This window comes from Erythrolamprus reginae, unplaced genomic scaffold, assembly GCF_031021105.1.
Source record: "Erythrolamprus reginae isolate rEryReg1 unplaced genomic scaffold, rEryReg1.hap1 H_1, whole genome shotgun sequence".
Classification (NCBI taxonomy): Eukaryota; Metazoa; Chordata; class Lepidosauria; order Squamata; family Dipsadidae; genus Erythrolamprus; species Erythrolamprus reginae.
This window is the reverse complement of record NW_027248462.1, coordinates 2,602,127-2,625,749: the sequence shown is the minus strand read 5'-3', so window position 1 is coordinate 2,625,749 and position 23,623 is coordinate 2,602,127. Positions and strand designations below refer to the sequence as shown.

At 38.5% G+C, this 23,623-nt stretch overlaps 1 protein-coding gene across 1 annotated transcript; it reads left to right on the top strand.

Annotated features, from left to right (window-relative positions):
• The first annotated feature begins 1,480 nt into the window (after window positions 1–1,480).
• On the top strand, window positions 1,481–21,260 carry LOC139155308 (vomeronasal type-2 receptor 26-like). The gene is made up of 7 exons (XM_070730429.1): window positions 1,481–1,826; window positions 7,894–8,116; window positions 9,619–9,907; window positions 10,760–11,587; window positions 13,361–13,606; window positions 15,181–15,307; window positions 20,362–21,260. The coding sequence occupies exons 1-7, from the start codon at window positions 1,481–1,483 to the stop codon at window positions 21,258–21,260; spliced, it is 2,958 nt and encodes a 985-aa protein (XP_070586530.1).
• Window positions 21,261–23,623: the final 2,363 nt, after the last annotated feature.

Sequence of the window (23,623 nt, the reverse complement as noted above, 5' to 3'; positions counted from 1 at the left end):
CCCACTCTCTAGTCTCTTTAGGATGAGAATTGCAGCATCAGTACATTTTAAAGTTAATATTTATTATTTTAATATTTAACTTTCTATTTAGTTGTTTTACTTGTTTGCAAGCATTGCCTCTTGGTGAGATAGGTGGAAATGAACAAACAACAAATAAATAAATATTTTATCTCATAAAATGAGATAAATGATAAAAATGATAGAAAGTAAATCAATTGTCTTCCAGGAATTATATTGTTATGAACTGAAATGTTTTTTTGTTTGGGGAGGGGCAGACAGGAGGACAATATGTTGTCAGTATTCTTTTATTGATGAAATTCATTTTGCCTTTCCTAGATCTTTCCAATTTCTTCATTGCAGCAGGTTCTTAAAATTAAGCTCATTAAGGTTATAAATGCCGCATCACTACCACTAATAAAATTTTAAGGAAATAAATACTCTCTAAATTTTGATTACATTTTAACATAATTTCTAATACTCCGTTTTAAATTGTTTCTTAATGTGATAGAAAAAGCTACGTTTATTAAATACAATGTCAGGAAATCTAAACAAATGCTAGGCACACTGCAGTCCTGGCAGCCTCAATAGCTAATTCACTAGGGTGGGGATGGGGGAGTAGCTTTAACATCAGATAACTGGGAGCACTTGGTCTGAGCTACAATTTATACATTTCTGAATTATGCAAAACATTTGTGATGTTTTAAAAGTCAATGTTCCTTGTCCTTCAAAAAGATATATGAAGCCATGTTCTTGTTGAAAGAAGACTAAATTCTAATTCTATGCTATTTTTGCCTTTTCCCCTTCAAAAATAATTCCACAATATCAAATAATATAAAATAAATCAACTAACGTTAAACAATCTTAGCTCGTAAACAATGATTTTGATGGAGTTTAATTATTAATATCTTAACATGAAAGATTGATTATTAGTTTGTAAGATTTTTGTAAGATTTTATTTTTACTGGTCTGAGAAAGACAATTCTATTGGTTTTGAGACAGAAAATTTCATTTTATGCAACTTTGATTCTAATTTATTTTGTTAGAGTTCTAACTAAGCATTATTAACATATATTGACAATGATTTTTACTGTTAAGAAGATTAACGAAGGCCTCCAGCTCTTACCTAATATCACTTTGGGCTTCATAATCTATGATAGCTATGCTGAGACACAGACATACCGTGTTTCCCCGAAAGTAAGACAACGTCTTACTTTCTTTTTACCCCCCAAAGCCCCCCTACGTCTTACTTTCGGGGTATGTCTTATGTTGGAAAAAATAAGACCCACCCGGCCAACCCACCTACCCGAACCTGCAACACCCATGTCCGGTAAAAAGTAGTATTTAAAAAAATCTTCTTGAAAAATCTGGGTCTTCATTTTTACCCACTGGGGGGGACAAAGAGCCCGAAGCACCCTCCCCCCCCACAAACACATGGAGACACATCCGTATCCCCGCCTGCCCGCCCTGTCTGGGCCCCGCCATGACGTGGCAGCCGCGTCCGGTGCACACGTCGGCCTTGACATGTGTCCACCCACCCGGCGTCTCCGAAGCTTACCAGTCTCTGGCGGGCACCTTTCGGCAGGAGAAGCCTTCGCCGGGCTGCTTCGCTGCTTGTTCCCCGCCGCCCCCCTCCATACGTCACCGCCGCCTCCGTCTGATCCAAATGTTGCTGTTCCTGCTGCTCCCGCTGCTCCCGCCGGCGTCTCAAGAGGATGCCATGTTGCCCGTCCCGGCTAAGCTGGCCGGACGTTGTCCGTCGTCGGGGAACAAGCAGCGAAGCAGCCCGGCGAAGGCTTCTCCTGCCAAAAGGCACCCACCAGAGACCGGTAAGCTTCGGAGACGCCAGGTGGGTGGGCGAGGCGAGCGGCCGGAGCTGCGCCCTTCTTCACCCACCTCCTTTCTGGCAGCTCCCTGTGCGCCCTTCGCCTCGCCGCGGTGCCACCGCCTCTTCCCCTGCCTCGCTGGCTGCTTGCAGCCGAGCCTCGGCAGGGGAAGAGGCGGTGGCGCCGCGGCAAGGCGAAGGGGATGGGCGTGCGGGGAGCTGCCGGAAAGGAGGCGGGTGAAGCGGCGGCCATGGCCGAAGCGGCGGAGCAGTTCGCGGCGCTGGCGAGGGAGCTGCGCGCCCAGGAGAATCTCCCTTACGCAGCCTGGTGCCAGCTGGCTCGCCAACCCGGAAATGCGGGGTCACTCGGAAAAACGGAAGTTCTACAACTTCGGACCAGCGCCGTCCTTCGCCTCGCATTTCCGGGTTGGCGAGCCTGGATTGTTTTTCCTGCGAGCGAGAATTCTCCATCTTCCGCTGAAGGGGTTGTGGCGTTTCGGACCAGCGCCGTCCTTCGCTTTGCCAAGCCGGGGAAGAGGCGGTGGCGGTGAGGCAAAGGACGGCACTCCCCTCCGCTCGGCTCGCTTCGGACCAGCGCCGTCCTTCGCCTCACCGCGGCGCCACCGCCTCTTCCCTGGCTTGGCAAAGCGAAGGATGGCGCTGGTCCGAAGCAAGCCGAGCAGGCGGCGGCTTGCAGCGAAGGCGCTCGTCCCAGCAACCGACCCGCTTCCCCGACATGCGTCTGGAGGGGAGCAGCCGCTCTGCGCAATTGGGCAGCCCCACCTGCCTGCCGGAAAGGAGGCGGGCAAAGAAGGGCGCAGCTCCGGCCGCCTGCTCGGCTCACTTCGGACCAGCGCCATCCTTCGCTTTGCCAAGCCGGGGAAGAGGCAGTGGTGCCGCGGCGAGGCGAAGCACGGCGCTGGTCCGAAGCGAGCCGAGCGGGCAGTGGCTTGCAGCGAAGGCGCTCGTCCCAGCAACCGACCCGCACTGAGGGAAATCCTTTGTGCCTTGCCGCCGAGCTCTCCCACCTGCTCGGCGGCCGCAAGCCTCTCCCTGCCACCGCGCTGCCGAGGGAACCGCCGCCAGGGCTGCTGCCACGCTGCCGAGCAGAGCAGCTGCTGGGCGGCCGAAGAAACCTTCCCTGGGTCTTCCTGACGTCATCGGGCTCCCCCCCGGCAATACCCCCGTGTTTCCCCGAAAGTAAGACATATGTCTTACTTTCGGGGTACGGCTTATATTAGCCGACCCCCCTGAAACCCCCCATACGTCTTACAATCGTGGGGGTCTTACTATCGGGGAAACATGGTATCATGCTACATTGGAATTTTTTTCTAGTCAGAATCAATTCATTCCCAATTACAAGTGAACAAACTCATATCAGTTATCGGAACTATTGATCCTGCAATCACTTTTGATATGGTAGATATTTTAGACTCTTATAAAGTTCCACAGGTAAGATGGATTGAATTGTCTTTTCAGATATAGGAGATTGCAAAACCTTAAGATATAATTGACTTTCATATACATAATATGTACCGTATATGCTCGAGTATAAGCCGACCCGAGTATAAGCCGAGGCACCAATTTTTGCCACAAAAACTGGGAAAACGTATTGACCCGAGTATAAGCCGAGGTTAGAAAATGCAGTGGCTACTGGTAACTTATAAAAATGGAAAACAATAAAATTACATTAATTGAGACATGTTTTAGAATATTTATTTTAAAGAAAACCAGTAAACTAGCTCTGTAAATTTAAAAGAGGGTAAACAAATTAACAATATTAACAATAAATTAAAAAGTAAAAAAAGTAGCTCGATCAGGAACAAAGCTAAAACCTAAGAGTTAAAATCCTTCAAAACTGGATTCCTTCTCATCATTAATTGGATTTACATTATTGTTCTGTTTTTATATATGCTGTGAGCCACCCTGAGTCCTTGGAGAGGGATTGCATGCAAATCCAATTAAATAAATAAATAAACAAACAAACAAATAAATAAGTGTATCCAAAGAAGAGCTTCAGCATTAGCTGCTGTGAGGTTATCAGCATAGAAAACCAAATAGATAGATGATAGATAGATAGATAGATAGATAGATAGATAGATAGATGATAGATAGAAAGAAAGAAAAATAGATAGATAGAAAAATAGATAGATAGAAAGATAGAAAAATAGATAGATAGAAATAGATACAGATAGATAGATAGATGATAGATGATAGATAGATAGATAGATAGATAGATAGATAGATAGACAGATAGATATAGATAGAAAGATAGATAGACAGACAGACAGATAGAAAAATAGATAGATAGATAGATAGATAGATAGATATAGATACAGATAGATAGATAGATATAGATAGAAAGATAGATAGACAGACAGACAGATAGAAAAATAGATAGATAGATAGATAGAAATAGATACAGATAGATAGATAGATAGATAGAAAAATAGATAGATAGAAAAATAGATAGATAGAAAGATAGACAGATAGAAAAAGAATTCCTGTCTAGCTCTGCCTCATAACACATTATTAGATCCTATCCAAGCAAGGACAGCAACTACCACAAAATACCATTTTTTAAACAGTTTAAATCCTTTCAAAGGAGGGGGAGGAGAATCTGACAGCAGGGGGCCTTTTTAATCCGACTAAGGGCAATGCAGAGAGAGCAAGGAATAGTTACTCACCATTGCTTTCCCCCCCTCTCGGTTGGAGCAAATGGCTGCCTCATTTGCTTGAGCCAGGGAGAGGAACTACGGCGTGCGAGAGGGGACAAAAGCTGGTGCCTCCTCGCTCTGGCTCAAGCAATGGCGCCCTCGTGTGGTGACTTTGTCAATGACTCGAGTATAAGCCGAGGTTGTGTTTTTCAGCCCATTTTTTGGGCTGAAAAACTCGGCTTATACTCGAGTATATACGGTATATAAAAAGGTATTTAATAAATCATAAAATAAAAACAAATCCACCTCAGAATTTGATGTGACTATTATTAAGTTTCAAACATTATTAATTAATGTTAATTAGAAACTTTAAAATTTTGTAATCTTCTCATATTAATTTTTCTCTATTATTATGAGAAAAATACTAAGGTTTCTGCATTTTTTAAAAACATTTCATTAGTTTCAACTAATGTTTCAACATTTCAACTCTACTCAAGAACTTAATTCATTCTGTGACCAAGTTCTTAAGTAGAAAAGTTTGTAAGTAGAAGCAATTTTTCCCATAGGAATCAATGTAAAAGCAAATAACGTGTGCAAACCCATTAGGAAAGAAATAAAAGATTGGAAGTAGGGTGGGAGGAGGAGGAAGAAGAAGAGGAGGAGGACAGTTGCTGCTGAAGGAAGAAGGTGAGGTGAGGGGAATCAAAAAAATCCAAAACTTTAAGACTTAAAAAGAAGAGGGATTCACACACCTCCCAATCACCCGGCATGAGGCTGCCTCCTATACACTGTGCCAGCGAGAGAAACCTAGGCATGCGAGAGGTCCTTTGCCTGCTACCTGCTTCCTCTTCCTTCCCATGCTCCCCTCCCAACAATAGTGACTTACCTGTCTGCTTAAAGGGAAAGGGGAGGGGGAAAAGGAGGGAGGGTGGGAAGAGAGAGATTTCTGATATTTCATGACAGGTCCTCACATGTAAACTCAATGAGGAAATCAGCAAGAATTCAGAAGTTGCTGCAGCTACCACTGCTTTCCCCACACATTGATTTATCACAACAGATGTGTATATGTTAAAAATTTCTTTTATTTTCTCTTTTCCGCTTTCTTTTTTATCACTAATACATATTTATTGGGATTGATGTAAACTCCCTGTTTTCTCATTATTCTTTTACTCATGTGCTACAAAACTAAAAGTTATTATGAATGTATACTAAAAACGGGCAATGATCTGTAAATAGATGTACTGTATTTCTATATGTACTAAAAACAAAAATAAAACATTAAAAAACTCTGAAAAACTAAATCCCTGTACTATTTTATTTATTTTATGTATTTATTTTATTTATTTGTCAAACATGTATTAGGTAAAAATATAGGTATAAACATGTTCATGAATACATGAAATGGATACAAATAATTGAGTTTGGGGTACTTTACCTTGGGCTTGTGTCTATTGTGTTTTTTATTATTGTATTTTTAATAATTATATTTTTTTTAAGCATTGACTGCATAGACTGCTCTGGACTCTCCTAGTAGGAGATAGAGTTTGTGGTTATTTATTGGGTCCCCTTCTGATTTTATAATTCTTGTGTACGTTAAGTTTTTTTATTTATTACATTAATATGTAGCCTATAACACTCTGAAAAGTAACACTTTTCTCAATGACTTCCAATCAAAATCACAAATATAAAATATATTAAAATGTTAAACACAAAGTCAAGGGACAAAAAAAAAAAAGCAAAATCAGGGGCAGACTCTTCTATCAACCATCTCCAATATTCAATTTCCACACAAAGCCTCATGGTATCAGTAACTGCCAGAGAGAGGTTGTTATGCATATGATACTTTGATTCATGTGAGCAGTACTAATTAAGTTTATTCTGCTCAATCAGGATGTACGGTGGTACCTCTACTTACGAACTTAATTCAGGGTGGGCAGCAGGCTGGGGCCATTGAGCATTGCCATCCTGCTCTGGCTGACAGTATAAGTCAATGGTTGTGATTGGATTTTAGATGAATGGTTTTAATTGTTTGTGGTTTTTAGATTAGATTTTATATTGCTTTTTTTACAATTCATACTTTTGTATTGATTTTATTGTGTAAGCCACCCTGAGTCCACTGAAGAAGGGTGGCCTAGAAATCCAATAAATAAATAAAATAAATAATAAATAAATGTATCTCAACAGAGATTATTCCCGGTCAATATATTTAATATTTTTTAAAGCAGTGATCTTGAAAATTGTCAGATAGGAGCCATTTTTGGTGCAACCCATTCATCTTATGGTGATTTAGGATCAACATGTCTTCTTAGTTATTTTCCCTAGTTTATAAAACAAAATAACAGAATTTTGATTTGACCTTCAAAAGATACACTTTTCTCACTTTTCAATAATACTTAATTTTTCTAGATAATTTTAATGTTCATTATAATTAATGTTATTTCAATCTGTTTGTTTTATTTGAATGTGCTGAAGTGCTGGAAATTTATATACAAGCTGCCCTGAGACACTTCTGACTCATTCTCTACAGCAACTTAAAAACAGATATTGTACTTAAGTGACACCACTAGGTCCAGATCTGAGCCATTATTTTTATTAAATCATAGTCTTATGGTGATAAGGAACATACAAACATGTTTCCATAATTTAAAAGAAAGTACCTTTTAACTCAAAGATTCTTGGATATCTCAATTTATCTTTACTGCTTTAAAATGTATTAACAACAGTTTGAATTTTCATTTTTTGGTAAACCTCATTAAGTCAATGAAAACTTTTTTCTACAATCTCAGCTCAGCTATGAAGACAAAATACACATGGTTGGAAAGAGTTGCTATGTTTATGCCTTCATTCTTTCTCTCTCTTTCTCTTTTGCTAAAGAACCTGGCTTTGGAATACAGAATGGATTTTTACATCTTTGCCATGTCTAACTTCTCATAATTATATGATTGTGAGCCACCCCGAGTCTTTGTAGAAAGGCGGCATATCAGTCAAACAAACAAATAAACAAATTAATTAATTTTTAAAAATCTAAAATACTGTACTTACACAGAACAGTGATCATTGTCTCATTCTGCCCTTACTATTTCATTAATTGGGTGGAAATTGAAATTTAAAGGATGCCATTTGTTACTGCCCCTTATAATTAGCAAGAGAGTACTATTAACTCTGCTGTTCCTAAAGTCTCAATTGCCAAATTATTATTCTTGGAAGAATGAGTAATATGTGTTGGACAATAACATATTTAGGATATTTAGGGACAGGTAAAATAATTTAATGCACTCTCAAAGTCATTTTCATTCTAAGAGTCAGAACAGAATGGAAGTAATTTGAGAAATAAAGGTTTGGTTCAAGGAAGTCCAATCTTTGAACTCTGAAGCATTATGTGGAATGATGGAAACTTTCTTAATCTTGGATTAGTGTTCCTTATGAGAATTTTGATCTGTTTCTTACTATTGCTGCCACATATGGATTGCAAAACTCAACCAATAAAATGTAACAATAAAGATCCTATCCCGATTGAACACAAGTATTTCCAACCAGGTGATCTAATTATTGGTGGCATTACATCTTTTAACTTAATAACTAGAGATTTAGGAAACTTTGAGGATGATCCCCATCATTCTGCTGTTGGTGAATCTCTGTAAGTCATTATTTTCTTCCTGTAGTCTATATCAATCTAGTAAATTTATTTAGTACATCTATGTATCTTAACCATCTACTAATTAAAGTTTAAATATGATAATTCCCAATTAGATCCTTTGTAAAAGTCAATATATTGAAACTACTGTATATACCTAAAATCATTTTTTTAAAAAAAAAATCAAATTAATCTTTCAATACCAGATTTTGTTTTTTGACAAAACAGGAATACCACTCCTTCTCCCATTTGTCTCCTTTAGGATAGGAATTATAGCATCAGCCTCTAAAAGTAACTGCAGAAGCTGTGAAATTCGTTGAACCAGAGGAATAATGATGCTCACCAAGATATACAACATGTTTTATCTCAGTAAATGAGACAGCTTTCTCCCAGGAATAATTTTTTATAACCTAAAAGTGTTTTTTTTTATTTGGGGTTTGTTTGTTTGTTTGTTTGAAAGGGGCAGAGGTGAAAAAGCAGATAGCAGAAGCATGTACTCTCAAACTTCTGTTATTGATAAAATTTCTACTTTAACTTTTCTTAATTTCTTAGTTCTCTTAATTTTCCTCCCATTTTTTCCTCTTACCTGTTTCTTTTAACATAATTTCATAAATACAACAGTAGCACCAATTTTTATAGAAATCTGAAAGAAAAATTCTGTGAATGATGATCCAGTTGTGGTAGTTTTCCTAGTATACATAGAGATTGAGTTGCCTTGGAATGCAATAGGAAATATATACAATATGCTTTCTTTAAGAAGTATTTGAGGTGCTATGGAAGCATTGTTGCTTGTGTTCCAACAAAATACAGTTTTCTACAAATATCTTGCAGAAGCCAGACAATTTTTTTTAAAAAAACATTCTTGTAATTTAAATTAAAATTAAACCATGTTTAGTAAGAGAAAATTGATTTATCCAATTTCAAGTACCAAATGTGCAATGTTATTTTCTTAGTAACAATTCTGGTCAGCTTAATATAGGGTTTCTTTAAAAAAAAATATTTATTTGTTTGTTTGTTTGTTTGTTTGTTTGTTTGTTTGTTTGTTTGTTTTCCTTCCTTCCTTCCTTCCTTCCTTCATTCATTCATTCATTCATTCATTTGAGTTGGAAGGGACCTTGAAGGTCATCTAGTCCAAATCCCTGCTAATGCAGGAGCTCTTATACCATTTGAGACAGATGGCAGTCCAATATCTCCTTGAAGGCCGCAAGTGTTGGGGCTCTCGCAAGCTGTTCACTGGTTGATTGCTCTCACCATTAGAAAGTTAGAATAGCTTAAAAAGAATAAAGAGGAAATAAATTTCCTGTGATTATTGCCTTTAAAATTAATTTCACAATATCTATGCAGATATTGCTTAACATGAAGCAGTTACTATTATTGTCTAAATTGCTATTTTGATCGCACTTAATCTATTAATTGGTTGAGGGTTTATGAGACTTTTTTCAGGGTTTACTGTCTTTTTTAGAGGCAGGAATTTATTTGATATACCATTTAATTCTTTTTTTCAGAGTCCTAACTAAATACTATCAGCATATCTTGAGCATGATATTTGCTGTGAAGAACATCAATGAAGTCATCCACATCTTACCTAATATCACTTTGGGCTTCAGAATCTATGACAATTATGCTGGGGCCCGGACATATTATGCTACAATGGAACTTTTCTCAAATCAGATAAATTTTTCCCCCAATTACAAATGTGACATCTTGAACAAACTCATATCAGTTGTTGGGGACCTTGATCCTGCAATTTCAAAAGAAATGGAATATATTTTAAGTACTTACAAGATCCCACAGGTAAGATACAACATTAATAATCATATATACATGCTTTGCTTTGTATTTTCAGATACAATTGGTTGTTTCTGATCATTGGAAAATATATTCAAGACTTAGAATAAAGTAATTAAGAGAGGCAATTTCTTAATATGTACTTCAATGTACACATATACACTTCTAAAGAAGATTAGCACTTGTGTATTTACCCAGGAAATATGCTATCTAGAATCATTTCAATCTCATGCAAGGTAATAGAATGGTTCTCAAAAAGGAAATCATTCTATGGAGAGGGGCGGCATACAAATCTAATAGATAGATAGATAGATAGATAGATAGATAGATAGATAGATAGATAGATAGATAGATAGATAGATAGAAAATCAATTCAGATACACTGCTAAAAAAAATAAAGGGAACCCTCAAAGAACACCTCCTAGATCTGAATGAGTGAAATATTCTTATTGAATACTTTGTTCTGTACAAAGTTGAATGTGCTGACAATATAAAATTGATTGCCAATCAGTGTTGCTTCCTAAGTGGACAGTTTGAGTTCACAGAAGTTTGATTTACTTGGAGTTATATTGTGTTGTTTATTCCCTTTATTTTTTTTTTGAGCAGTATATAAATAATCACCCAAAGCAGGGATTCAGAAATAAATTTTATGGAAGCCCATTCAGAGGACATTCAATGAGATAATCAATATTGTAGATTTAGAAGGGAACACAAAGATCGTTTAATAAAGCCATATTATCATTAGTACCATGTGCAAAGAAACTTGACATATTTCAGAGCTTAAATTTAAAGTTTTATTTTGTTGATCATTTATTTTGTCTAGTTTTTTTTTAATTCACCTAACTTTTATTTGGACAGTTTCCAATTGGTTCTTCTTCAAATGAAAGCCCTATCTACTACCGCATGATTCCAGATGAAGAACTTCATTACAGGGGGATTATTCGACTACTTTTGCACTTCAGATGGATTTGGGTTGGGATACTTGTCAAAGGACATAGAAAAAAATTTGAGCATCTAATTATTTCAGAGTTTCCTCTTCATGGCATTTGCATTGCATTCTTGGAACAATTAAGACCAATTTACTTCAACACTATTTTTGATAATTTGAAATGGCTTGTCAAAAGCTTTCACACGATTGTTAACAGCAAAGCCAATGCCGTGATAGTCAATGATAATTATCTTTTAAATTTAAGATGGTTGTTACGTCTACCTGAAATGGAAATAGTTTCTATAAAGCCAAAAGGAAAAGTGTGGATTGTGGCTTCAAAAGTGGGTCTTGCCTCATTTTTTTATCAGAAAAGCTGGGATATCCAAGACCTACATGGTGCTCTTACCTTTGCAGCTTACTCAGATGAAGTTTTAGGTTTCCAACATTTTCTCCAAACAAGAAACCATTTCTCAGCCAAAGAGGATGGTTTTGTCAAAAATGTGTGGGAGCAAGCATTTGGTTGTGTATTTCCAAATCCATCTGAGAATAAGGAAATGGACGAATTGTGTACAGGAAAGGAGAAACTGGAGAGCCTTCCTGGGCCTTTTTTTGAAATGAAGATGACCAGTCATAGTTATGGTATATACAATGCAGTATATGCTGTGGCACATGCTTTGCATATGATGAACCTGAGCCAACAGCACAGGGAAAAGCTAAGTGGTAGAAAATTCAATCTTCAATGTGCACAGCCATGGCAGGTAATTTAGTGCATAATCAAATCTGTTGGAATTGGAATTGGAATAGCACTGATTCTCCAGCCTCTAGAAAAATGATCAATAGATGGAAAGTTAGTAATGTCTGATATTTTTAACAGGTTTTCTTGACCTCTTTCCCTTTCTTATGGAATTGGTCCTTCCTTTTACCAAAAATAAAATGGACCCAATAACATCAGGCACTGCAAATGATAGGACAATTGGAATTATTGTCTGGGTGGTGTATGATTTGATTTTTATTTATGAAATTCAGATCACTACTGCTGTGTTACAATGTAAGGGAGAAAAGAATCGTACTTTTTTAAAAAATACCTTTTTATAAGACTATGATAAAAAAGCCTAAATGAATTTAATTGGAATATATTTGAATGCAGGAAACAAGAAAGCATATTTCTGCCAACTGGAGATATTTATAAGAATAGTAAAAAGGAAAAATTAATATAAATATAGAAAAACAAAAATAAACAGAGTGTTCAGTTTTCAGAATCATTTAAGCATTTGTCACAAGCGGATTGTACATGGGATCCAGAAGCTGTTCACAAAAAAGGCAATTTAGTCAAATAAGACAACACTATGTAACCCAATCAAATGACTCTTGATTTTTTTAAAAATAATTTTTATTTCAAGTATATACATAGACAAAATGAAGACAAAACTCTACATAGTCCACCCCTCCCTTGCTGTCTCTTTGACAGCTTGATTTAGATCTATTATATGGTATATATTACCAATGGTTTATCGATGATGCCAAGTAGAAATATTTCTGGTTTCCTTTCTAATTTTATTTGTGTTATTTCTTTTATCCAATTTTGTATTTTATGCCATTTTTTTTACATTTGAGGACATGTCCACCACATGTGGAAGTATGTTCCAGTAATTTGGTTTAAGGTTTACATACATTTTTGCTAATCTAGCTGGTGGTAAATATAATTTATTTAAAAATTTAATTATATTTTCTTTGTATATATAGTGGCTTTAGTTATTTTATAATTTATTTGCCAATTTTCCCCCACTAGTCTAAAAGTATATTGTGGCCAATGTTCTTGCCCAGCCAATCATATTCCTTTTGACTATTTTCTCTACCATTTTGTGTTCTATTAATAATTTATATATGTTTGTGATTGCTATTTTTCCTTGGCCCAAAAGAATTTTATCCAATGTTGAATTTTGACTCTGTATTCCATATTTCTTCTTATCATATTGTAATCTGGATTTATACATGGGTGTTGGGTTGCGGTTTGGGCACTCGGTCTGAAAAAGATTCTCCATCACTGTTTTATAACATAATTTAGATCATTTTATGGGGTAGTAGAATTGTCATTCAGCAAAGAGGACACCACTGCTTACTATATGATCACAAAGTTCATTTATATAAAGAAAGGTGTGCCGGTTCTAGAATGCTATTAACTGATGCTGGGTTTGATATAGAATTTCCAATTTTCCAATTTAACTACTTGTTGCCTGTTTGATAGGAATGCAGCTACCGACTTGTGCAAGAATCCAGAAATGCCATAAGAACGTAGTTTTAACAGACGTTTGTCTACCACAGAACCAAAGACTGCAGAAATCTATGTAGATCATAATGCAAACATAATTATATTTATATGTTAAATAAAACATTTCCCCAATAAGTTATATTTTTGTCTATTAAAATAGACATGATTTTCTTGGGTGATTTTTTTTTTACTTTTTAAAACTGTAGAGTTTAACCCTGATGTGCTACTCAATAACACACCCTAATCTTCTGTTACTGGGTCCATTTATGCCCCCATTCAGCTACATTTCTTCTTGAAAAGAGTTGCATTTAACAACAGTGTTGGAGATGAAATTTCCTTTGATAAGAATAGAGAACTGATTACAGGACTGGATATGGAAAACTGGGTCACATTCCCAAACCAGTCCTTTCATCGAGTAAAAGTTGGGAAGCTGGATCCCTGGGCTGCTAAAGACAAAATGTTCACTGTTCATGAGGAAACCATCGACTGGCCAAGCACTTTCAATCAAGTAAGTTCTGAGAGTCCATGATTTTGTCTAAATGGCTAGGATGAATGACTCAATATCATTTAACACAGAAATAATATCAAATATTATGATACTATGCATTCATTCATTCATTCGTTCAATTAATCAATCAACCAATCATTCAATCTCTATGGTCACTCATTTCAGTGAATGACTCTGGGTGGATTACAATTGAAAAAACATAAAACAGTTGAAAATACTAAAACTTTTTTAAAATAAAAACAATAGTACCAAGAACACTAAAATCCTCCAAATTAAAGTGCATAGGAGATTATCAATATAGCCAGGAAATGAGGCCCTTGAAATATTCAGTACCCTTGACTCGAGAACATAACCAGATTTTTAGGGTTTATGAAAGGCTAATATGGTTGGTGTGGAAATTTTCAGGAGGGGGTAAGAATTCAAAATGTCTGAAAAGCAGGAATATCTAACCAATTATCTAAATTGATATAGATTTTTAAAGCATATGTTCCTGTCAAGTTTAAAAATACTAGGAAGATATATTAATTACACCAAATATTATTTTAATGAATGAATGACAGTTTCATACAATAGCTAGTCCTGACATAAGTATAAAGCAATGGATCTAGACTATTAGGCACTGACCCTTAGTTGCACCCACTGCTCTCGCAGTCCCACATCTCATCCATTCCACAGTAGCTTTTCCTCCTCTACTGGACATCTGCTGGTTATTTTCCAATGCTAATTGCTCTCTGGCCCTCCATCTCTATCTCCTTGTCCTGGCCCATTCCACCAAGGAATATTTTTAAATGGACAATTCATTGCATGGAACAAAATGCAACTTCTACTAGCAGCCAACTTTTCCTTTCTTCTTTCTGTTCCCTTCTCTCTTCTGTCCTGCTTTTTTCATTTCTTTTCTCCTCCCTCCCTCCCTCCCTCTCCCTCCCCCCTCCCTTCTTTCCTCTCTCTCTTTTCCTTCCTTCCTCCCTCTATTTTCCTTTTTTCTTATTTTTCCTTTCCTCCCTCCCTCCTTCCTTCCTCCTTTCTTCCCTCCATGAATGAATGAATGCATGCATGCATACATGAATAGATGAAAATTAATACAGCAACTTCACTTGGTAATTGGGTAATTAGATTTATTGGATTTATATGCCGCCCCGAGTTTTCGGAGAGGGGCGGCATATAAATCCAATAAATCTAATCTAAACAAGAACAGTTACTACTGTTGAGCAATGTACCACATATACCCATACATATACTGTTGAGCAATGTACCACATATACCCATTAAACATTTCTAAAATTATTTGGGACTTTAATGATATCAAGAGTTGTTCCCATTCATGAAAAATAATTAAGTTTATATTAAAGTTAATATAATATATATATTGTAAATAATTTTAGTATTAGTTAATTATGTATATAATTGGTAGAACTGAAAAAGGAATACAATCTTGATGCAGTTGATGAAAAAAGGCTAGATGCTTACCATAAGCATTCTTTGTTTGCATACTATTGCTCAACTATGATTTTACATTTTTTCCTCCAAAATACATTCTTTATGTTAGCCTTTTCCTTCTTACATTTATTGAGTAGACTTTACCTGTTTCAGTCTGTACTGAGAGCTGCATCCCTGGATATTTCAAGAGAAAGCAAGAGACAAAACCTTTTTGCTGCTATGATTGCCTTCCATGTCCCAAAGAGAAAATGTCAAGCCAGAAAGGTAAAAGATATTGTCAATTAAGTTAACAAGATAATTTAGTTGAATTTTAAACCTATAGCCTTGTTATCCCTGCACAAAGATGTAGGTCTCAACATACAATGACAAATGGATCAGAATTTACATTGCAAGTCATTGCAATCATAAATCAATTCATCACACGATTGGATCTGATTTATCCTTTTTATGATTGTAATTTAAATCATTTAATCGTTAAGTGTGACTCAATTTTAACCGAATATGTTTACCAGCAAAATGTGCAAATCAAGATTATGTAACCATAGGATGCTGCAACGTCATAAATATGAGCTTATTGCCAATCACCATAGCTGATAGTTTTAGAATCTGTAATTAATTCAAACTCTTGTTAATTGAATGATAATAAGCCAAGGACTATCTATATCATTTTAGCACTCAGTGACTTATTTTTCAATTTATTTAAAACTTTTGTATATCTCCCATCTCCTATTAAAAATTAACAAAGGTGATTTTTAAAAAAGAATACAGGTAGTGAACACTTAGTCATTAACTGAAGCAGTTGATAAATAAAACTATAACTTTACTTATGATGTAGGCACAATTTTCAATATTTATATTTATGTATTTATAGATGATATAATTAATTTTTCTTTTATCAAACAGAAGTCCAAAAATATAAGAATATTAGATATTATCTGATACAGAGACAATTTTATTACATATACAGTACAGTGATCCCTCGAGTTTCGCGATCTCGATCTTCGCGAAACGCTATATCGCGATTTTTCAAAAAATATTAATTAAAAAAACCCCACTTCCACGTTTGGCTTCAGGAGTCAGCTGGGAAGCGGCGCGGCTGTTTTAAAAGGTCGCAGCCGGCTTGGGGGGCTTGCCAGCACCCCCCGAACCCCCAACCCAGGTTCGGGGGGGTGCTGGCAAGCCCCCCAGGCCGGCTGCGACCTTTTAAAACAGCCGCGCCGCTTCCCAGCTGACTCCTGAAGCCAAACGCGGAAGTTTGCCTTTGGCGTTTGGCTTCAGGACTCAGCTGGGAAGCGGCGCAGCTGTTTTAAAAGGTCACAGCCGGCCTGGGGGGCTTGCCAGCACCCCCCGAACCCGGGTGGCCGGGCGAGCAGCAAGCGAACGGCAGGTGGCCGGGCGAAGGGTGGGCGAGTGACGAACGGCGGGCGAGCGGGTGCTGGGGGGCGGGGGCAGCCGACATCCAAAGCAATCTGTCGGCTTCCGCACTTTCGTCGCTCCCCACCTCCACCATCTGCGCATGCACGGCCATTAAAAAAAAAAAAAGATCGCGCATGCGCAGATGGTGTTTTTACTTCCGGAACCCTACATCGCGAAAAATCGATTATCGCGAGGGGTCCTGGAACGGAACCCTCGCGATTATCGAGGGATCACTGTATTTGTATTTACTAACTTTTATCTATATCCTTGCTATTGCTATTTATTATATTTAGTGAGGTATTTTTTAAAGGAGGAATGATTGGAACTGGAGGGGTGATATGTATGATATAGGTGACTGGAACTGGAGGGTGACATGTATGTTATGAGTGAATACATTACTACAAATGATGAGGTCAGCTTGCCTGGTGGTATGGATATGGGAGGGCTGAGGGAGACTATCTCTGGGGTGGTAGAGAGCCAGAATATCCTGGTGCTGTTGGGGAGAGGCAGATATGGCGGGAACCATGGGGCACGCCATTCCCGGGGAATGATGGAACGCTGCTTGAAAGCAACCCTTTGTTCAGGCCCCAATAGTTCTATTTGAGGTGCTGGTGATGAGTGTAATCTGGACCCTGGACTCAAGCTGCTGCTGCTCAATGCCAGGCCGGCAGTTAATAAGGCTCTCCTCATCCGGGACTTGATCCTGGAGGAGGAGGCCGACCTGGTATGTGTGACTAAAACCTGGCTGGGCCCAGAGGGAGGAGTTCCCCTCTCTGAAATATTTCCAGCCGTGTTTTAGGTACAGCACCAGCTGCGACTCCAGGGAAGGAGGGGGAGGAGTGGCTATTATGGCCAAGGAGACTATTAGCCTTGCAGACTCACTGCTCCTGAGATTGCAGGTTGCGAGTGCCTCTTTGTGAAGTTAGACCTAGGGATTCAGGTAGGCTTGTTGCTCACATACCTGCCTCCCAGCTGCGTGTCGAGCACCCTGCCTGTTCTGCTCGAGGAGGTAGCCAGGCTGGCTGTGGAGTTCCCAGGACTTATTGTCCTGGGGGACTTGAATCTACCGTCGCTCAGTGAATCCTCTGGGCTAACACAGGAGTTCATGGCCACCATTACAGCCATGGACCTGACTCAAGTGAGTCAAGTAGTTCAGGGTCTGACTCATGAGGGGGGGACATGCACCCGACATGATATTTCTCTTGGAACAGTTGAGTAATGGTCTGACACTAAGGGGCTTAGAAGCTGTGCCTTTGTCATGGTCAGACCATTTTCTGCTACGGCTTGACTTCAAGGCTCCCATCATCCCCCGCAGGGAGCTGGAACCAACTAGATGGTTCTTCCCCAGGTGTCTGATGGACCCAGAGGGCTCGGCGGGGTCTTTTGCTGTAACCTGGAACAGGGCTGCGATGGAGGCTCTTGACCGAATAGCGCCATTGTGACCTCTCTGTGGCACTAGACCCTGGAGTGCTCTTGGTTTACCGAGGAGCTCCAGGTGTTGAAATGCCAGAAGAGACGTCTGGAGAAGCGATGAAGGAAGAGTAAGTCTGAATCTGATCGAACACTTGTAAGAGCTCATATTAAGACTTATAAAGTGACGCTCAAGGCAGCAAGATGCCACCTTGATAGCATCAGCGGAATCCTGCCTGGCTGCTCTGTTCAGGGTAACCTGCTCTTTTTTAACCAGAGGGGGGTTGGGGAGCCGTTGCAGAGCAGCACTGCCAAGGATTTTAACTCATTTTTCGCTAATAAAGTCGCTCAGATCTGGGCGGACCTTGACTCTGATTGGATAGCAGTGTTGGCTCATAATGAGTCAGTCAAGGTGACTGGGGCCCATCCTTGTCCATCTGTCTGGGAGGAGTTTGACCTGGTGACACCTGATGAAGTGGACAAGGCCATTGGAGCTGTGAGTTTTGGCCAGCAGGGAGGTGACACAGAGCTGCTTCTCTGAGGGAGGGGTCCTTCCTGGCTCCCTACAAGGAGGCAGACCCTACAAGGAGGCACCCTCCTCAAGAGGCCTTCCCTGGATCCAGACGTTCTTAATAACTATCATCCAGTCTCCAACCTTTCCTTCATGGGGAAGGTTGTTGAGAAGATGGTGTCGCTCCAGCGGTCCTTGGAAGAAGCCAATTATCTAGGCCCTCAGCAGTCAGGATTCAGGCCCAGCTACAGCATGGAAGCTGCTTTTGTCGCACTGATGGATGATTTCTGGCGGGCCCGGGACAGGGGTTTATCCTCTGTCCTGGGCTTCTTGACCTCTCAGCAGCTTTTAATACCATTGACCATGGTATACTTCTGCGCCGGCTGGAGGGGCTGGGAGTGGGAGGCACTGTTTTACACTAGTTCTGTTAGTGGGGGGGGGGGGGTGTCAGAGGTTGACCTGTAGGTCTCTCTCTTGTGGGGTACCTCAGGGATTGGTTCTCTCCCCCCTGCTATTTAATATCTACACGAAACTGCTGGGTGAGATAATCCAGGGGCATGGGGTGAGGTATCAGCAGTATGCTGATGATACCCAGTTATACATCTCCACCCATTGTCCAGTCAGCAGAGTAGTGGAAGTGATGTGCTGATCCCTGGAGGCTTTTGGGGGTGGGTGGATGGGTGTTAACATGCTCAAACTCAACCCTGACAACATGGAGTGGCTGTAGGTTTTGCCTCCCAAAAATAATTCTATTTGTCCATCCATTACCCGGTGGAGGAATTATTGTCCCCTTTCAGAGAGGGTCCACAACGTGGGCATCCTCATCGATCCACAGCTAACAATAGAATAACATCTTTCGGATGTGGTGAGGAGGACGTTTGCCCAGCTTCACCTGGTGCACCAATTGCGGCCCTATTTGGACAGGGAGTCTCTGCTCACAGTCACTCATGCCTTCATCACTTTGAGGTTTGACTACTGCAATGCTCTCTACATGGAACTACCTCAAAAAAGTGTTCGGAAACTTCAGATCATGCTGAATGTAGCCGCGAGAGCTATCATGGGCTTTCCCAGATAGACCCATGTCTCATCAACACACTGCAGTCTGCACTTGCTGCCAATCAGTTTCCGGTTGCAATTTAAAGTGTTGGTAATTATCTATAAAGCCGTACATGGCATCGGACCAGAGTACCTACGAGACCGCCTTCTGCCACACAAATCCCAGTGGCCGATTAGGTACCACAGAGTTGGCCTTCTCCAGGTCCTGTCGACAAAACAATGCTGTCTGGCAGGACCCAGGGGAAGAGCCTTCTCTGTGGCAGCCCCAGCCCTCTGGAATCAACTCCCCCTGGAGATTCGAACTGCCCCTACCCTCCTCGCTTTTCGCAAAATGTTGAAAACTTACCTCTGCTGACAAGCGTGGGGGATTAATCTCCCCCCTCCTTTTTTCTCTTGATCTTAACTATGTCATGTCCAGTTAGACTGAGTGTGTATGATTGTGCAGCAGATAAGTTTTTTATAGTAATGTATTTTAAATTAGTTTTTAAATTTTTAATATTAGATTTGTATTTATATTGTATTGCTACTATGTTGTGGGCTGCCCCGAGTCTTCGGAGAGGGGCAGCATACAAATCTAATAAATTATTATTATTAATTATTGTTATTATTTGTATTATTTTCAATTATATATGCTAAAAGATATTGTTTACAAACACAATATATTTTAGGAAACACAAGTAATGTTCACAACATTACTTGTGAAGCACAAGTAATAAATAAGCAACTTGAAGTCATGAACATATAACATTGCCACTTAGCATAAATTTTTCATGTTCTTTTGTATTATTTTGTATTCCCTTATGTGCTAAATAAAAGGTCAGCTGGATAACATCAGAGCCAGTGCCTAGAAAAACAATAATGTAATGATACTAATAATAGCATGACTACAGGACAAACTTAAATAATATACAAACTTAAATTCTAGATATGGATGACTGTCTGAAATGCCCAGAAGATCAATATCCAAATAAGGATCAAGATTCATGTATTCCCAAGAAAACATCTTTCTTGTCATATAAAGAACCAATGGGACTTTGTTTAATCACTCTGGTATGTTTCTTTTCTCTCTGCACAATTGTGGTACTAGCAACATTTTTGAAACACCACAGTACTCCTATTGTAAAAGCCAACAACCGAAACCTCACTTACATTCTGCTCATCTCTCTCCTCCTCTGCTTCCTTTGCTCACTGCAATTCCTTGTTGCACCTGGCAATATAATATGTCTTCTCCGACAAATTAGCTTTGGCATCATCTTCTCAGTGGCTGTATCCTCTGTGCTGGCAAAAACCATCACTGTGGTTATAGCTTTCATGGCCACCAAGCCAGGATCTCAGATGAGGAAATGGGTGGGAAGAAGACTGGCACTTTCCATTGTTCTTTCTGGTTCTATGATTCAAATAGGTATCTGTATGGTTTGGCTGTTCACATTTCCTCCTTTTCCTGACATAGACACCCAGTCAGAAATAGAGGAAATCATACTACAGTGCAATGAAGGCTCGCCTACCATGTTCTACTGTGTCCTGGGATACATGGGCTTTCTGGCAGCTGCCAGTTTCACTGTAGCTTTTTTCTCTAGGAATCTCCCTAGCAGTTTCAACGAGGCCAAATGTCTCACATTCAGTATGCTGATCTTCTGCAGTGTGTGGATCTCCTTTGTTCCATCCTACCTGAGCACCAAAGGCAAATACATGGTGGCTGTAGAGATCTTTTCCATTTTGGCCTCTAGTGCTGGATTGCTAGGCTGCATATATCTCCCAAAATGTTACATAATCATTGTAAGGCCAGAATTAAATAACAGGGAACAACTAATAAAGAGACAATAAAAAACCACCAATAATCCTATTATCATTATTTTTTCCTTTTGATTTCTCTATTTTTAATTTTTCTATACTTCATATTATTGACTGGTGGAGGGTAAAAATTATTAGTAGTTGTTTTTGGCATGAACAAAGCTTTGTCAAACTAGTGCTTTCTATTAAAATTCAGAATCTCAGAAATGAAGAGGGATTGGTATTTTTTAAAATGTAGCTTATGGTTTGATTAAATCAAGTTGCTTAGAGAATCAGGATTTAGTATAAGGCAAAGATTTATTGGAATAAGATAGGTAACTGGCTAAAAGAAAGAACAAAGGATTTAGAAAAAACCCTGGAATTCTTTAGGTATTTTCAATAAGGAATACAAGAAATAAATAGAATATCTTATCATTCATATTCTCAGCAAACAGCAAGAATTACATATGCACAGCTCTAGAAAAATATGGAGATATTCAAAGAAGAAGATATAATTAAAAAGGTAATGGATTGCATGGAAAAAGACATGTTAACTAGAAAATTAAAAGAAAAGGGGGAGTTTGATTTTTATAAAGTATGGAATAAATGTTATCATTGGTTAAAAGAGAGAAGTAACAAATAAAACAAAACCATAAAGATGTACTCTGAAAGAACTGTTCCTGGCTAAGAGAAATAACAAAGAAGGATATAGAAAAAAAAACCTTTAATTGATTTTTAAGGAATTTTCAATAAGGAATACAAAAAATAAATAGAATATCTTATAATTCACATTCTCACGGCAGCAAGAATTACATATGCACAGCTCTGGAAAAATATGGAGATATTTTTAAAAGATATAATTAAAAATGTAGTGGATTGCATTGAAATAGACAAGTTAACTAGAGAAATAAAAGGAAAAGAGGAGTCTGATTTTTATAAAGTATTGAATAAATCTTATGATTGGTTAAAAGAGAGAAGTAACAAATAAAAAAACCCCCATAAAGATGTACTCTGAAGTAACTGTGTAAAACATCTCTAATGTTTTATGTATAATAAAAATAGAAGTATTTGAAATAGGATGACCACTTAGAGAACAATACAAATATTTAAGGAACTGGTGTATATTATGATTATATCGGATAACAGTTTTTTGTTGATAGGGGGCTACAAATGTCCCACTTGTTTGTTATATGTTTTGTCCTTTGAATATTTATTGTTGATTTTGTTATATTTGTTTAATAAAAAAGAATCAGGATTCAATTTCAGGGAATAAAGTTTATTCCTATTCACAGTGGGGAGACATGATTATACTTGAATATTAATTATGTTTGAGAAAGTTTTTTTCAGCCAGAGCTAAACAGACAGAAAACTCTATTATTTCTTTCATTAGCATCCCTTATTTTAAATTTCCACTACTTCCATCTTTAATATTTATATCTTAGGGATTCCTTTATGAAGTATGTGTTGAACATAAAATTATTGGAAGGATTGCAGCTTAAATTAATTGTAGTAAGTCTTCATTAATAACAACCTCTTCAGATTGTTTTGAAGATGATTGTGATTTTATTTAAAACTTTTGATATATAAATACATCAATGCATAATAAAGAAATATACCATAACCTGTATTGTGCAAAAATCAACATGCCTGACATTCTTCGTGTTTTAGCTTCATGAAATAACAAAATATTGTCAATTATAATGGGGTCTTCATTCAGAGAAATGAATGTACCCATTTTAAACATAAATAGCACGGATGGTACAAGATTTCAGACTGATCAGAAGAAAACTTGAAATACAATGATCTCATAAAATAAAGCACATATTGCATTCTAGTTATGTAGGGACATAGCACCAATCCTTGAAGAACAAGAACATTTGTAATCTGGTCCAAACACTTGGTTACTAGCTGTAGCCTTTGGAATAGGGAAACATAGGTATAATTGGGTCTTGATTCAGTTGTTACTGTATTCTGCAGGGTATTCCTGGGACAAAGCCTCTCTGGGGGTGTAAGATTTGTACATTTTATACAGAATTAAGGGCAGTTATTAATTTTAAAATCTCGGATGGAGGGGCGGGATCAATGGCGCTGGCAGCACAAAGTTTCACTTCACCGGTGGGGTAACTCTGAATCCCTGCCACCCGGGGGGCTTTCGTTCCAATGGATCTAAACCAGATCCTCCCTGAAAAGGACGTGATGCTGGGGATGCTGCCAGGGGTCTGGTTTGGGGTCAGCATACCCCACCAGATGAACCAGCCTGTCTTGCACCAGTGGAAGTATGAAATCAGCTAGGCTACTGTGCCTAAGCCAATGAAGCTTAGCTGACACTGCAACGAAAGGATTTAGAAGTAAGCTGGATGTCACCTGGAGAGAGGAATTATAAACATGCTATTTTAATAATTAGATTTAAGGCATAA